Raw genomic sequence first — 16,537 nt, 5'->3', positions numbered from 1 at the left:
TTCCTAATTCTACATGTCAATCATTCTGATGTTTGACAAAGTATGCACTCAAGAACAGAACCATTGCTGTGTAAACTGAAGGACCTGACACTAAAAATACGCTAGAAAAGGGCTGTGAAAGTGCTTCCAAGTCAGTAAGTAGTCTTTTATTATCCAAGTTCAAATCATTAGGTTTTTCATAGTTACTGGGATATTTGCAGAAGTGCACCCACCCTCATACTTTGTGTGTCTATGCTGCAAGAACTGCTGCTGACTTTAATTCCTAGAAGTCCATTTTTAGGGCTATCTTCTGACTAGGAACTATTACTAATATGTGGGTAATTGTTTGTGGTGTAACTGGCAATTGACTCAGACAACTTTGGTGTGATTGCTTGAACACATGAAAGCAGCATCTGAAGCTGCCACTGCAAAAAAAACACATCAGTGAAACGTTACTCATGTAAACATTAGCTTAAGTTAAATAAAACACAAGCATGGAGTTTACTAAAATATATTACAACATGATTTCTCTATCAATGACCAACTGGATGTTTATACGTCACTTCATTATTCCTATCAGCAGTGTGAAAGCCACCAGAGAAAATCCTTTGCAGGTATTTGCCCTTTTGGGTCCTCGTATGCCCCCAGCAAGAGCCCCAGACTTGCTTGGTCTAAAGAGCCTAATGACCTGCTCACTTCCTGCATTGACCTACTTATGCTGACATTAATCATCAACCAGTCTCAAGCAGGAAACTGTTCTTTCTTTTCTTTGACTTGTTAGTACTCCATATTTTAAAGTATTTGCAGACAAAAAAGCATCTGATAGAGTTCATTTGAGTCAGACATGGGAGCATTAACTTCCTCATCCAGGCAAATACATTTTAAATTGTTACCTTTTTTTCTAATTTCCTGTTTTATTTTATTTTTTTGTTGTTGTTGCTATTGTTGTTTCCCCATATCTATATATCTTTCTGGTGACAGGTGAATCTGTGTGATGGAGAATTCCTGAATATTAAAGTGAGAGGGGACTTATTTATCAGGCTGAAGACACTTGTACAGGGTGTGTCTAAGCAGATTTGACTTGTTAGAAATGTTGGACATCGGTCTTTCTGCTTGTAGGGACCCGTTGCATTTTATCCACAAAACTCTGTTCAGTTAGTTTAAAGAAAATGGTGAAAGCCAAAAGTATTATGTTTTTCGTACCCCAGAAAGCCCTTTCTTTAAAAAAATGATCTAAATCAAGAATCAAAGGTGAAAAGCCCTAGATGAGTGAGTTAGGAATAATTTGTACATTTTCATGAATCAAGCATACTTTAAAACATGTTTTTGTGACTAGATTTTTTTTTAAGTAACTGTGGGTCAGAATTTGCCCTCCTCTATTCAGGCACTACTGTTAGGTCAAGTTCAAGAGTCAGACATTGGTCAAGTTCCTGTTTGGTATTTGTTGCCAGACTTTGGCAAGCTCATGCTGTGTTCGTAATCTCAGTGGCACTGTCGCCATCCTCCTCGAGTCTGCGGGTCAGAGGACGTGGGAAGCTCCCTCTCACAAATGTCTGCTCCCAGAATCTGCTGGACAGAGATGGTGCTCAGTGTTTTTGCCGTCCATTTGCTGAGCAGCTCATGTTATTGACCCAAATTCTGCTTTCTTTTCTTCCTTATTTCTTGAGTCTCCTTAACTAATGTTAATAATCCGAATGCTGTATTTGACAGTTGTTTTACTCAGAATCATTAATGTCTGGTGTCAGTTAACATTCATGAGTAAAGTTTATCTGGACATCACACCTTATGTATAGTGGCCCTTTGTTAGAGGTAATGTTTTACATGGGCCAGTTCAGCTGGCATTTATTATCTACTGAAGAGTGAGGTTTATCAGGAGATGTCACTGACGACTGGATCTGTTGTTATTCTGCCCTTTACAATGTTAAATTACATTTGAATACATCATCATAGTTTGTACTTGGAGATGATACAGATTGAAAACGGCTTCCAGTGAATAGCTCAAACACAATAATGGGTGAATTACTCAACAAGAACGTTTAATTGTTAGCATTCTTTCAGCCAGAGTTTATGCATGGTGGATTTGTCAGCTCGCTCTGCCAGATAGTTCTCCATCACAAGTGATGATGACGTACTCCATGACCTTTGTGTATGTAAAGAATGTCCACCTCTTGACTTGTCCAGTCTGTTTACTTTGTTTCAGAACATTTATGTTACATGTTCATTTTTTTTGCACAGTTATCATCTGGTGGCATGATAGGTTTGTTTATTAGTTTGACTTTCAACATGATTTCCTCAATTAGTCTCATATGACTGAACACTTTAAATAATTTGTCTGAATGTGGGCCATCTTGCTGTTTTGGTGTTTGGGTAGTTTTCCTCACAACCCGTCAGCTCTCAGAGTTGCAGAAGTGAGAAGATGGATAGTTTTCAGGTCAGGCATGCTTTCTCACCAGAAATAATGACTGGTTTTGTATCAGCAGTTCAAGAATGCTCTGAATTCTTCCAAAACATCTAAATAATGTCGCTGCCTCAAGGCTGGTGACACTACAGAGACAGCAGTCTTCACTCCGTGTCTTCTTTCAAGTATGCACTTGTTTCGGTGACAACATGCACCATGTTTTTATCTCTGAGAGAAACAGTGGGCATGTGAGATGCTGTATGGATGTTTGGAGGCCACAGTCAATCATGTTGTGAACCTCTGAATCAGGTTCCAGAGTTCATACCAAGATCCCAAACCCTGATAACCACATTACTCTGACCTATACACAGCATTTTCTCCTTTCTGTATCTTCTTGTTGTTTTTCTGCTTGTTTTTCACCCTTTCTCCCTCAACCCTGCATTCCTCCTCTTTGCTGGTCATGCAGCCAGATGGGTCCAATAGTGATGTACTCCCTCCTTCCCCTTCATCTTTGCTGCCTACCTTCCTTTCCTCCTCCTTTTCCTCTTCTTTCTTCTGTCCTTCCCTGTCGTCCTCCTCCTTGCACATCTGTCTTGTGGATGCCTTTATAAGCTTTGCGTACTAACATATAAGGAAAAGCTGACCTCGGTCAAAATGACCCAAGCATATCTGAAAAGTACGGCCAAGCTGAATATAGACAGCATTGACAAATAACACGCTCACACCCCACACACAAACATGGACACACACCCACAGAACATCTGCTGCAAGACACTTAACACACTCGGCTGACAAAAAAGTATGTGATTACTGTGCAGAGGGCTGCATTTCTTCTCATATTTGTCACTATTATTTATGACTGCGTTTTATTCGGCTCCATTACTTGATTGCTACAGACTTTGACAGAGACCCCGTTCTCTTTAGCCCACAAGTCTGTGAGCTTGACCATTGTTGGGTTTCATTGCATTACACCATCTTCCTAAACATTTCTACCACAGTGAATTTGTTTTTGTTATTTCATCTAACAATCCTCTGGCCTAACGCCTATATTCACTTAGAATGCTTGCATCCTAATATCAAAGTGAGATTAATCATCTGACTTTCTGAGGGAGCAGTTCATCTAAACAAGTGGCCATTAGTGGTCATCTTAATGTTGGCTTATGATCTACTTTGAGAATTCACATAGTGTAGTGTGTGTAGTAATCAGGAAGAATTTTTACCAGTAGTTTGAAGTAAAGGGAGAGGAAGTTGGTTTATAGCTTAGAGGATGAGCTGTAATCCAGAACCAGCTGACTGAGCAAAACAAGCTGAAGGAGCCCAACTGTTAAGACACTTCTTGCTCTTATCATGGATTTTTAATTTTTTATTTTATTTTATATTTTGTAATAGAGCCCAGTACTTTGTAACAGCTAACATTGTCTTTGCATTAAAATGTGATTTTTATAGCTTTTTATTTTACCAGGTAAAATGCTTGAGAACCAGTTCTCATTTGCAAACATGGCCTGGCCGAGAGACTCAAGTAAAAGAGGAAAAAAAAAGAATGCAGAAGCACATAAATACATAGTTATATATAAACATAGTAAAAACATTGATTCTCATAAAGCAAACATTAAAATAAACATTTAAAAAGCCAAAAGTAAGAAGAAACTGATTCAGCCAATATAACCAGGAGAGAAGAAAAGAGAAGAAATGTGTGTGCGTGTGTGTGTGTGTGTGTGTGTGTGTGTGTGTGTGTGTGTGTGTGTGTGTGTGTGTGTGTGTGTGTGTGTGTGTGTGTGTGTGTGTGCATGTTTGTATAAGACACTAATGTATGCATATAAGTGTGATCCAGGATGAGTTGTAATCTGTTGGCGTTTAAACCTAAAAAAATGGTAAGAGATTACAAAGTTTGGAGTTTGAGGTTGCTTTGTGAATTGTTCCAGTAACTGGCTGCTGTGAAACTAATAGATTTGCAGCCGAAAAGAGTAGAGATGTTGGGAATAATGAATTTGATCATATTCACTTGACCTAGTATGGCCCAGTAAGAGTGAAAGTGAGTGTGAATGAAAAAGGACCAAAGATAAAAGGGAGTATTGTCATCTTGACAAGGGTGTGTTTGTCACGTTTGTCATGTTTTTTGGGGCAAAGAAAAGTTGATCCAGCTCTGACTTTGTCTGAAGGTTGCTGTTGTGTCTGGAAAAACACCAGTAATCCAACCAGATGCATAGATAGGTAATCAGAACAAACTCCAAGGCACTCTCTTTTAAAAATAACTAAAATGCCTTTATTTCTAATGCATAGTCATGGTGACCTTTAAAAACACAGTTTCAGCCCATTGGCCTTCATCTGGGAGTATAGATATTTAGAAGTTCTGACATAATCCACAGCTGAGCCATCAGTGCAGCCGACTCTGTGGGGCATTTTCTAATCAAAAATGATGCATTGGGTCTTATTGGTATCTAAGGAAAGATGAAGTTTGTGAGAAGACTGCTTCATAAATGTAAGGCTGAGTTACACGGTGGAGAGATACCGTGTTGTACACTATGATACATACTGTAATTGAAATGCTTTTAAATGGCACTTTTCTTAGGTTGTTCACATCCTACAGTACTCCAAAGTACACTCCTCATTCAAAGCTTTCCCACATATTTTCATACATTGACCTATCATAACATCACACACTCTTACACCGAGAAACACATCAGAGGAAATTGTCAGGTTTAGTGTCTTGCCCAAGGACATGTCACAGTTACCTCACATTAACCTCAGAAAGAAAAAGAAAAATACAAAGATCTACTTGAAGTAAGAGTGTGTTATGATCACATCACTTCACCAGAGTGCATTTAACCTGAAAACCAATCCTGGTCAATAGCTAATCAGATTTTTTTTATTGGCTGCGCTGGACTGTCCAAGACTATTTGAAACACTGCTTAGTGGACTGCCAACAAATTTTCCCGAGAGGACGAGTATATTTGATTACTGTGGTGTTCCCCTGCTTTTCTTCTTGTGCCAAAACTTCTGTTTTCAGAGGTTTTTGCTAAACCAAGACATTCCCTTCAGCCTTGACTGTACTTTGTGCTTTCTGGTAATTAGGAAACAACAGTTGACAGTAATGGAGAATGCTGTGACCTGATGGTTTGGGTACATACCAAATTACCTCACTATCAAGGGTTGACTCCATGTAAAATAATGTGCTTAAAGCATTAAATAAAGTCCACATGATAACAGAGTCAAATGCACTTTATTTTTATACTTTGAGTTGACTCAGATTTGGGTTTCAAATTATTTTCCTTAACTGAGATGATTAAATCTGTTTCTTGTTGGTCCCTGTCGCTAGCCAGCAGGATATCATACTCTCTTTAAACATCCTGAAAACTCATGAAAACCCCTAAACGCAGCAGCATCAGGTTTACCAGAGCAGTAGATTCATTTTAGTCATCTGCTATTAGGGGAAGAGCAGCGGGAAACTTTGCTTTGGTTGTGTAATATCCCATCAGTGTTTCAGTTCTCAGCTTGTTCAAGTCACATTTTTCATCGGTTAAATACCTTTTTTTTTTTTTAAATAATGGCATGGCAGTTACTGATTGTCTACATGTTGACAGCATAAAACATAATGGTCAACATAACAACACGTACGTACCTGAAAAAGGACAGAGCCAGTGAGACTTTAAGAGTTGTGGGTTTGCTGCTCTTTGAGCATTAGCTTCAAGCTCTTTTCTCTCCTGGCGTGTGGCCCATCACAGTGGGAGTAGAGCTGTGTTAGTTCTGATTGTTGTAATTACAGTAACCCCCTGTTCTCATCCTTCAGAGGCAAACTATGAAGTGATAATAGAAACCACTGGATTGGGTGTCTCGGGGGAGAAATCAGAAGCTAATCTAATAACAGGTTGGATCCCTGCATGTGGTCTTTAGACTTTCCTGGGAGATGGACAGTTGGTGAAAGTTTGGTTTTGTGACCGGTCAGTTATTTATTTCACGCTGTGCTTCTGTTAAAGTCTTATTTCCTGTGTGAGTTTGTTTCTCCAGCATTGCTTCGTAGGACTTACTATAAATTTTACGCAATGCGGTATGGAGTAACATTAAAACCTTTAGCTGAGGACTGCATGTTCCCTTTGATGGCTCTTTTCTTGTAGGCAAACAGCTGACTTGCTCTTCAGACCACACTAATGAAAAACAACAGCTCTTTTTCCAAACTCCTCCAGGCACAGGACACATGAGGGGTGGTCTACTGCTGCAATAGGGGTTCTTATCTGTTTAAAAAGTTACAACTCACAGTGGAGGATTTATTTCTCTTTGACTTGTTGTTTTGATTCCCCTTCTCCTCAACATTTTGGTAAATTCATTTTACTGACACCTCTTGAAGCAAATATGCAGTGAGAAATAAACCTGCACTACTTCTGCCGGCCCACAGGGTCCAGGGCTGTGGAGGGGATATTTTTTATCCTGCAGGAGATGCTTGTCGACTTTAAGCAGAAAACTGTGTTTCTGTGGTTTATTTTGGCTGTGCGGCATGTGTACATACTGACTAGGATAACAAATTTACAGTGTGTTTAAAAACTTTGTTTAATGACACTATAAATTAAATTTTATTGCTACTAATAATTAAATTCCCATTTGAATCCATGCCTGTATTTCCTCAGCCATTATTAAAATTAACAATCAGACATTGAGTTTGTACATTTTGTTTTAAAAACTTACTTTAAAAAAAAAATCTCTTTCCTTTAATTTATATCCCCAATTTTTCTCTGTTGAATACTTGTCTAATAACCCCAATTTACACTTCATTTTCCAGGAAGTGGAGTCACAAATACTTTCCCTGGAAAGCTATCTTTGCATGATGTGTCAGCAGAAGCATGCAGTACAGATTAGAAATCCAGTCCTGACTCTGGGGTTCTATGTTGCAGAGGTTGGCTGCTGGAGTGAACCAGTTTGCCTACACCTGCATACAGGACCATTCCATTTGGACCAACCAGCAGTTCTGGGAAGCCACTTTCTACAGTGAAGTCCAGAGTCAGATTCGAGCCCTCTATCTTAACACCCCAGAGGAAAAGGGAGGCGTTGCTGCCAGACTAAAGGTAAAACTTCAATTGTGAGATTTTGTATTGATATAAAATCTGTTTAACCCTGCTTTCTTAATACACATTACAGTTTGAATTAATTGATAAGCCTTGATTGCAGTCAAACTGTTTTTTCCCACCTGTGCAGGATGTGGGTGCTGTGGCGGGCAGAGAAGAGGAGCTTACGGCCATGGACCTGGCAGCAGAGCAGCTGCGCTCATGGCCCAGCCTGAGCAAGGAGAAGCAGCTGGAGCTGGTGAAGAATGAGGAAAGCACTGTGTTCAGCCAGGCCATCCACTACGCCAGCCTCATGGTTTATCTGCTGGTTCCCTTGGACACCAGCAAGAACAAGCTGCTGCGCAACACACCTGCTGCTGACTGGGAAAGTGGCAGTAACAGCATTGTCACTAACAGGTCAGGAGCCTGACACAACACCTCAGTTCACTCAACATTCGACATATGAAAACTAGACTAAAACATATTTTTGTAGCTTGTTCAGAATTTGTAAGGTAGACAAAGAGTCTTATTCGTAGGAATCGTCAAGGTTTCATGATTTGGGAGTTTGTTAATCTCTCTTATGTGGGTGGATGTGGCACAGTTCACAGTCTACATGATACTTTTCTTTTTAGCCAAAAGAGCTGCTGTATTTTTTCCTGTTTCCGGCCCACGGGTCCATTTTATTCCACTGGGGTGTTTAAAACCTTTAAAGTGTCTTTCAAGTATTACACTGTGCGATATGATTTTTCCCTTGCTTTGCAGATCCTGTAGAGTGAATTATACATGGAAGAACTCAGGCCTATTTTCCTTTAAAGAAGTCATTTATCCTAAATGTTCTTGTTCTTAATTTTAAGATTTATTCATAATAATCCGAGGAAAACAAGGTTATATTTAAAATGTTTATGTGCATTGTTTGAGCTTCAGTAAACATTTGATCATTTGCCTCAGACACCTCAGACTTTATCACCCAGTATTTCTCTAACCAAGGAGAAGGGTTAATTCCTGTCTCATGCTAAATGCTCTCCTTGGGTAATTGAGTCTTAGCTATTGATCTGCTTATTATTAGCTTTTTTATGTCAGGCTGAAAACCACTCCCTTTCACTGCCCTTTATCGCTTCACGTCTCCAAATCCATTTCTGTCAGCAAACAGTTCCTGTCCTCTTGGACACTCAGGTTTGACCTTTCTCAATTTCACTTCGCTTATGTTTATAGCATCGCTGGCAGCGTGGCAGAGAGCTTTGATACAGAAAGTGGGTTTGAGGACTCAGAGAACAGTGACGTGGCCAACTCAGTGGTCAGGTTCGTTGCCCGCTTCATCGACAAGGTGTGCACAGAAAGCGGAGTAACCCAGGAGCATATCAAGAGCCTGCACAGCATGATCCCAGGTGCAGCATTTACACTCCTGCACAGACTTCCTTAACATGGTTGTGTGTATTATTAGCTTTAGCTAGCATCCACATAGGCTAATGGGCTCATTAACTCCTGACATGTCAAATGGCCCGAGAACATGCACGCATGTGTTTGTGTACGTAGAAACTGACCCCAGCTTCTGACCCACAGGCATTGTAGCTATGCAGATGGAGGCTTTAGAAGCAGTTCACAGGGAGAGCAGGAGGCTACCTCCTATTCAGAAGGTGAGTGTTGCTCTATTCTAAGCTGCCTAGACTTCTGTATCTTTACTGTTTTTATTAGTACTATCAAGTGCTAACAGTTTTCAATTGCAAATTTCTTCTATTCTGTAATCTGTTGAAATTTTACCTAAAGGATTCTTAAATCTAGTCCACCTTCCCCTTTAAGAAAATTGGATTTTTGACTGTACTCAGTTTTGATACAAAAGGCACAACAAAGGCATGTCAGCAGAGAATTCCATAGATATTCAGATTATTTATAATCAGTGTATAGGTGGCTTCCCAAGTAATACTTTCTATATGTTAATCACTGTTTTTCATGTTTCACGTGTAGAAATAGAGACTCAGTTATCACAAAGTTATTTAGTTCTCAATATACCCATCACTGCTGTCGGCCCAAACATTAAAGGCAAGCTAGCAGATAGGCTGCCTGCCAGTTCTTAATGAATACGTTACTACATTTCGGAGCTGCAACTTATGTAGACATTTGTTGATCACCACATTGCCCTTCAGTTTTCCACAGAGTGTCACAGATCAGTCTGTTAGATTATCGAGAATAACTGTTGGCGTCATGTTATATAGTTAGCTAAACATACTCTAGTGATGACTAATTACACAAATTCAAAGATTTAAGAGCAATTTCCTGCTTTTTGATTTGCATGGTTATTGGCAAACAGTGTTGTGGTTAAATTTCCTTCATGAGCTGACAGAAAGCGCAGATTGCAAATCTTATTATACTGCATCTAACGAGGGGTGGCGGTCCTTTGGACCGTGGACAGATTTTCAGTCAGTGGTTCAAAGGCTCATGTCACTGTTAATTTTTCAGTTACGGCCATAAATTTAGCAGCATTCTGACTAGAATGGCATATGTTTTGTGTTGAGTCATGATGTCATGGTCAGGATGACTAAGGACTGTTTTAATTGGGGTAACAATATTCTTTCTTTTAGTGACTCCTGCCAATGTCCAGTGGTAATGTTATTTAAAGTTGTTCTCTTGAGGTTTTAAAGTGTGTAACAAACTAAAGGTTCTGTGTTCAGGCCTCTTTTTTATACTAAAATTTTCCACATTTTCAAGGCATTGACTTTGACAACACCAACATTGTTGCATTTAAATAAAATGTTCTCCACAGAAATAGCTTTACAGGAACATTGTTAAAGTACCATTTTCTAGGTTTCATTCAAACGCTTGAAAATCTTTTCTTTTTTTTTTTTTTATTAATTTTATACTACATGCAGATGCGTCATTAAATGTTTTTAATATCAGGATAACAATGGATAATACATTTCTTTTTTTACTTATTCACAAACAGAAATACAATTTGAATTAATTTAATATTTAATAAAGATTCACACTCAAATTAAATAGTTTATTAATCTACTTTGCTGCCCTAATGAAGGTTTTAAACTCCTGTTGTGTTTTTCCAGTTGCTGAATTTAGCCCCAATGTCATCCAGTGTTTTTCCAGTCATTGCACATTAATATTTTACTGCTTGGTCTTTTGGACCCCTCTGTGCCATATGTCTGCCATCCCTTGGTAAAACCACAATTAAACACACAGACAAGCTTCATGCCAGTGTTGCCTTGGAAGCAACCTGAAAGCCACAATGAACGGTCTGTCTGCTGCTCACGTGTTTGTCAGACAAAACTTCCATCCTGGATCGCTAACTGGCAGCTTTATGCCAAAACAATTCTCAAGTCTGAATAGTAGTAGTAATGGCAGCAATAACACAAGAATCTCTAAAAAGTAGCTGATTTTCCTGCAGTAATAAGGTACACAGGGACTCTCTTCTTGGTTTCTCTATTCATTCGAAGTTGGATTTAAGAGGCCATTATTATCTCTGAGCCAGACCTCAGCTCCCTCAGGTTGGCTTTGGCCTTAATGGTAAATGCTTTGAATGACCTAATGTCCCTCCTCATTCATATTTGTGATTTGTGATTTGAAAACTCTGGAGGCCAGAAGGAGCTGAACAACTAAGGGTGCAGACATAATCTTAGATAGATTTCATACAGCAGAAGAAGTTGCTCCTATTGTGGGCCATGGATAATTATCAGTACTATTAACAATCACAAAAGTGCAGTCTACTGTACTCTTTGCCTCTGTACATATGGAAATGCAAGGATCATTAACTTATAGGAAAGCAGGTTTAAACAGAAGTTGATTACATCAATGTGCTCCTGTCTACTGATCCAGTCTTTTATGGTTATTTTGCACACATGTACCACTGGGTAGGTGTGTACAAACCTTTGACTTGATACTGTCTTACACTACCTTTCAAAAGTTTGGGGTCACTTCCCCATTGAATCCCATGGCAAAGTGACCCCACACTTTTGAAAGGTAGTGTATATATGAAAAATACTTGAATGCACACACTTTCATTTGTTTGCTGTTTAAAAATAATTATTTCTAAAACACATGCAAGGAAAGAGGCTGCTAATTACACTGTTTTCATAAAATGATAGTACATGTGTGGTTTATTAGTTTAAACTGAAACTTTTATCATTAATAGAGGTCTGCATAGAATCAGTTAAACTTATTCTAAAAGTAAAAAAAAAAAAGTAAAAATAAAAGAAGCATCACGTCAATGACTGTCCAGATGTTCAAAACATAAAGTGAAAAGCAGTAATTACTCAGTTCAGTGAACCAGACAAACAACCATTTTTGCTCAAAGAGCAGATTAAGTTTTGCTGCGAGGGTTGAAATGGAAAATTGCTCTCTGTGGAGAGGAGAAAATAACTTGCTTTTGTTGGATATTCAGATTTTTAAATGTTGTGTGATGGTTAGTGTGTTTTCAAGATTTGTGCTTTTGCTGATGTGCGTCTGAGGTTTAGATTTGTCCAGCAAGGCCATCTGGTGCTCTGATTTGACATTATGATGATAAATTGATTGCCTGGATATGATTCTCTTGACGCAAATGTTTGCTTTGAGGGCCTTATTGTCAGTGAAAAATGCCTGAAATTAAGCTGGGACGTGCTGGTGGACAGGTACGCTTTGTGTCTGGGTTTGTGTATAATTTGCAGTGATGCTTTTTTCCATCAGCCAAAGATTCTGCGTCCAGCACTGCTTCCTGGAGAAGAGTTTGTGTCAGAGGGACTGCGGGTGTTGCTAGACCCTGATGGTAGGGAAGAGGCAACTGGGGGCCTCCTTGGGGGCCCTCACATCCTCCCAGCAGAGGGGGCCCTCTTTCTCACCACATACCGCATCATCTTCAAAGGCATTCCCCATGATCCACTGGGTACAGTATACACTGAATCACTACAACACTGGCTTTGAAGTCTCAGTGAAAATTAAAAGACACTTTTATATTTCTTCAAGTTTTACAACACTGCTTTTTTTCCAGTAATTTATATTAAATGCCACTTTTGTCAACAAGTAATTCACACCCAACTTATTTAAACAGCTTTGTTTTTGCTAAATCAGATTTAAAACATGTCTAACATGTTAAATGGTCTTTGAATCTAAAACATCAGTTTGGCCAGCAGCTGTCATGTCAGTAATGTGGTGCTAATCTTTGTTCCTGTGCGTGTGCAGTTGGAGAGCAGGCGGTCATCAGAGCATTCCCCGTGTCAACGCTGACAAAAGAGAAAAAGATCAGCATCCAGAACCAGCTGCAGCAGAACATGCAGGAAGGCCTTCAGCTCCGCTCGGCATCATTTCAGGTAAACACACTCCTTAATAATAACTCAGTGACGGAAGATGTTAAAAGCATAAACGATAAGCAACTCAGATTCAGCTGATATTACACAACTCATAGCGGGGTTGAAATGGCAATATACCGTGTTTTTTGGACTATAAGTCGCATCAGTCATAAAAATGTGTCATTAAAAAAAAAAAAAAATCAGCATGCCAGATCACATAAGTCACACTGGACTGTAAGTCACATTTATTTCGACATAAATTATTTAGAAATTTATTTTACAGAATTCAAGACCAAGAATAAACGTTTAATCTGGAAAAACATTTTAATTCAACTACAAAAAAGCACACGGAACAAGAGGCTGAATATGTCCAGTATGTTACACTAACACCAGGGTTTCCTCCAGGATGGATCAATTCTTACAATATAATTTACATTTGTAACGTCTGAAAAGAAAAATCCTAATGCTGAAAGTATGGCGGCTTTTATTTTTCTGTGATGGTGATAATTGATGTAGTTGAAGCCCTGAACACATTCAGCTTCATAATAGCATAAAGAAAAAACCTGGGAGGCTGAATAGGCTAAGCTAACATAACAAGCCAGCGACTCCAACAAGCAAGTTACCGGTAAGCAAATTCACCAAGTTCCCGATCTCATTCCACATCACTGAACCCGCACATCACGGAATGAATTAACATTTAAAAACATGTAAATTATATATATATATGTATATATATATATTTATACCATGGTCTGGGAGAATACTCGATTCTAACTGGCTGGAAGGTGTCCATTAAAAAGTGATAATGGGCACCTATAAAAGAAGTTCCGGTCAAATAGACTTATTGCTGTAAATTGTTGCGCTGACTAAACAGTAGTTCAGATGCTGGGCTGTAGATAGGCCAGATCATGTTTGTGACGCGCATTGCTGTGAAAGCAGGTGCAGGCTTATTGGGCTCCGTCAGTCCAGAGAGAATGGCAATAGTTTCTATACAAAAAAAGGAAAGGGTGACAATCCAGGGGGGGAGTTAAAACCCCCTGTAAACCTAAAAAGTAGGTATAAATAAAATGCACCTTGGCAGGTGGATTCCCATAAAAATTACATTTTATTTAAACTATTTCTTTTTAAACAATTAATAATAAAACATAAAAACTGACAATTTTCCAAAACAACTCTATATGCCAGGGTTTAGATTGTAAGGAGGGCCAATGAACTGGAGGAGCTGGCGGAAATCCAAGCAGAGACAAAAAAGCAACCTCTCCTCACACACTGTATAGAGTAGCGCACGCTATTTCACGTGTCTAAAAACAGAGGAAAACACACCAATCGTATGATGCAGATTAACGTCCCGTTCCGTCTGACGAGCGAAAGCAGTCTTACCAGTACATCCCAAAATGGGGAGGGAGAGAGAAGAGACCAGGAATACCGCGACAGGTCCCAATGAGCTGCCCCAGCACCAAACTCAGTCAAAAACCAGCAGTGCACCGCAAAGGTAAAACTGCCCATCATGTGGCTTTCCACACAGCTGCGACAATCAGCACACCACAACGCTGCAAAGAATCATGCGGGTGTAAATACCCAAGGACTGCCACAGCCCCAGCGGAGAAGGAAAGAGATTATGGCACTTAAGATCTCAAGGGAGGTAATGTTGACACTTTGGCACGCTAGCCACACAACTGTCCGCGTACAGCGCAAAAGGACAAACACCTGCCCGGATATAAAGGCGCTCTACTCCGCCCCGCAATTACTGCCATATTTGCTACATCTTGCGCCTTCGATGGGGGAGCGAGGAGATTGGAGTAAGAAAAACCTACTCCACCACACTTACTTACATACTTCATACAGAGTGAATGGTGGATAATATTATAAAAACGATTTAGGATAGACTTGCTTGATCATTTTAATGATCAGAGTGGTGGATAATATTTTTAATAATATATTTTTTCCTTTCTTAATGGACCATGGTATAAGCGGGATAATGCCCTTCAAGGTGGCCATTATCATAAATTAATGGACTTCTCTTCGCTTCGGATGGTTCACGCCTCTGCGTCGTCCATTAATTTATGATAATGGCCACCTCGGAGTGAGTGGACTATTTCCTTGTGACGCGTTGCCAAGGTAACAGGCTCTGACACAGAAGCTGCAGCTCGGTGAGCAGTTTTGTTACATAAACATTTCAGAGGGCGGGTGCAGCTCGTACAGCTTGTGTGTGTCCAGAGGATGATGCAATATGTTATTTCAAACATTCAAAGTCCACAGATAGTATCCTACATCCTTAAATAAGTCTACAGGCTGCTTTAACAGCGACGCCCTGTCACAGACGTGATCTGGCGTGTCTCCAGCAGCGACTCAGAGCCGGCTCTGACACAGAACTTGGGGATCGGTCGGCCGCAGATTGCTTAGCGTTATGTTACGTGACACAAAGTCCACCGTTTCCTACATGTTCAATAAGCCTGCAGGCTGCTCTGATCTGGTGTCTTGCTGCCTGGCATCTGAGTTTCTGTTGCCACGGTTACCAACTACCGTTTAGTCAGCGCAATAATTTACAGCAATAAGTCTATTTGATCGGAATGGACACCTTCCAGCCAATTAGAATCGAGTATTCACCCAGACCATGGTATAAATATATATACATATATATATATATATATATATATATATATATATGTATATGTATACTTCCCTATTAAATCCCATGGCAAAGTGAGCCCAAACTTTTGAACGGTAGTGTATATATATATATATATATTTATATATAATAAGTCGCCTCTGACTATAAGTCACAGGACCAGCCAAACTATGAAAAAAAAGTGCGACTTATAGTCCAGAAAATACGATGTGTTTCGAATTCTCAGTTATTTATTACTAAACAAAAGTCTTTGTTCTTTGTTCAATGTACTACCAAAGGATTAAAGAAGACTTCAGACCTACATGCATTACCCTCTAAAAGCTGACTACACCTGAAAGTGTCCAAACTTACAGCTTATTTTGGTGTAAGTCTTTTTTATTGACATGCAGTGATGTCAATGAATGCTAAGGCACTAGTTCTTAATGTCATTCCTGGAAAAGTAGTCGTTTTTACTTATAAGGCTAATCAAAGCGAGTGTTGGCCCCTTGGTCTGCACAGCCACCTCTGAAGCGTTGTTTCTACACTGACTTCATGTGCTGTAGAACCCATACATGGGAGTTTACACTGATCTTTCATTTAGATGTGGAAGGTGCCATAACCCCATTAATGACATAAACTTATTAGTAACTCATGGACACCTCTGTAACAGTCAGATGTTGCATGCATTTAAACCTAATAACAGTGTGTTAGCTTGGCTGACAATTGGACTTCTGAGTAGAGGTTGATGAGCTCAATGGGTGTCTCTTGCAGTTGATAAAAGTGGCTTTTGATGAGGAGGTTAGCTCAGAGATGGTGGAGATCTTCAGGAAGCACCTCCAAAGAATCCGCTACCCACAGTCAATCTTCAGCTCCTTTGCATTTGCTGCAGGACAAACTGTTCCTCAGCTAATCCTTCCAAAACAGAAAGAGAGAAATACTGGCTTCAGGTTAGTCATGTGAAATAAATTATCTCAATTATTTGTGTGTCTGAAATATTACTGTGGATACACACATTCCTCAGCAGTTTTGATGCTCAACACCAACTCAGTAATTTACCTCTGCTTTGTACTCCTCTCAGAACACTGTCAAAAACTATTGTCAAAGGAGCAAAGAAGGCTGGAAAGATCACCATGGGCCTCGGTGGCCAAAGCACACTGAAGAAGAATGACAGAGGCAGCCGGATGACCTGGCATGAAGATGATGACATTTCAAGTGAGAGAACTAACACGTTTACAGCTAATGGTGTGGGTGGGGA

General features: G+C 39.6%; 1 protein-coding gene across 2 annotated transcripts in view; it reads left to right on the top strand.

The window, feature by feature from the left end:
* Nucleotides 1-16,537, top strand: part of sbf2 (SET binding factor 2) — a 94,019-nt gene that overhangs the window by 58,338 nt on the left and 19,144 nt on the right. For both annotated transcript variants that reach the window (XM_041985174.1, XM_041985163.1), the window contains exons 18-25: nucleotides 7,261-7,431; nucleotides 7,562-7,827; nucleotides 8,623-8,795; nucleotides 8,971-9,044; nucleotides 12,076-12,271; nucleotides 12,568-12,695; nucleotides 16,054-16,229; nucleotides 16,361-16,494. In XM_041985174.1, the coding sequence (XP_041841108.1) occupies nucleotides 7,261-7,431; nucleotides 7,562-7,827; nucleotides 8,623-8,795; nucleotides 8,971-9,044; nucleotides 12,076-12,271; nucleotides 12,568-12,695; nucleotides 16,054-16,229; nucleotides 16,361-16,494 (1,318 nt within the window). The remainder of the gene's footprint in view (nucleotides 1-7,260; nucleotides 7,432-7,561; nucleotides 7,828-8,622; nucleotides 8,796-8,970; nucleotides 9,045-12,075; nucleotides 12,272-12,567; nucleotides 12,696-16,053; nucleotides 16,230-16,360; nucleotides 16,495-16,537) is intronic.

Source organism: Melanotaenia boesemani, chromosome 1 (genome assembly GCF_017639745.1).
Source record: "Melanotaenia boesemani isolate fMelBoe1 chromosome 1, fMelBoe1.pri, whole genome shotgun sequence".
Classification (NCBI taxonomy): domain Eukaryota; kingdom Metazoa; phylum Chordata; class Actinopteri; order Atheriniformes; family Melanotaeniidae; genus Melanotaenia; species Melanotaenia boesemani.
This window is presented reverse-complemented; position numbering and strand designations above follow the sequence as displayed.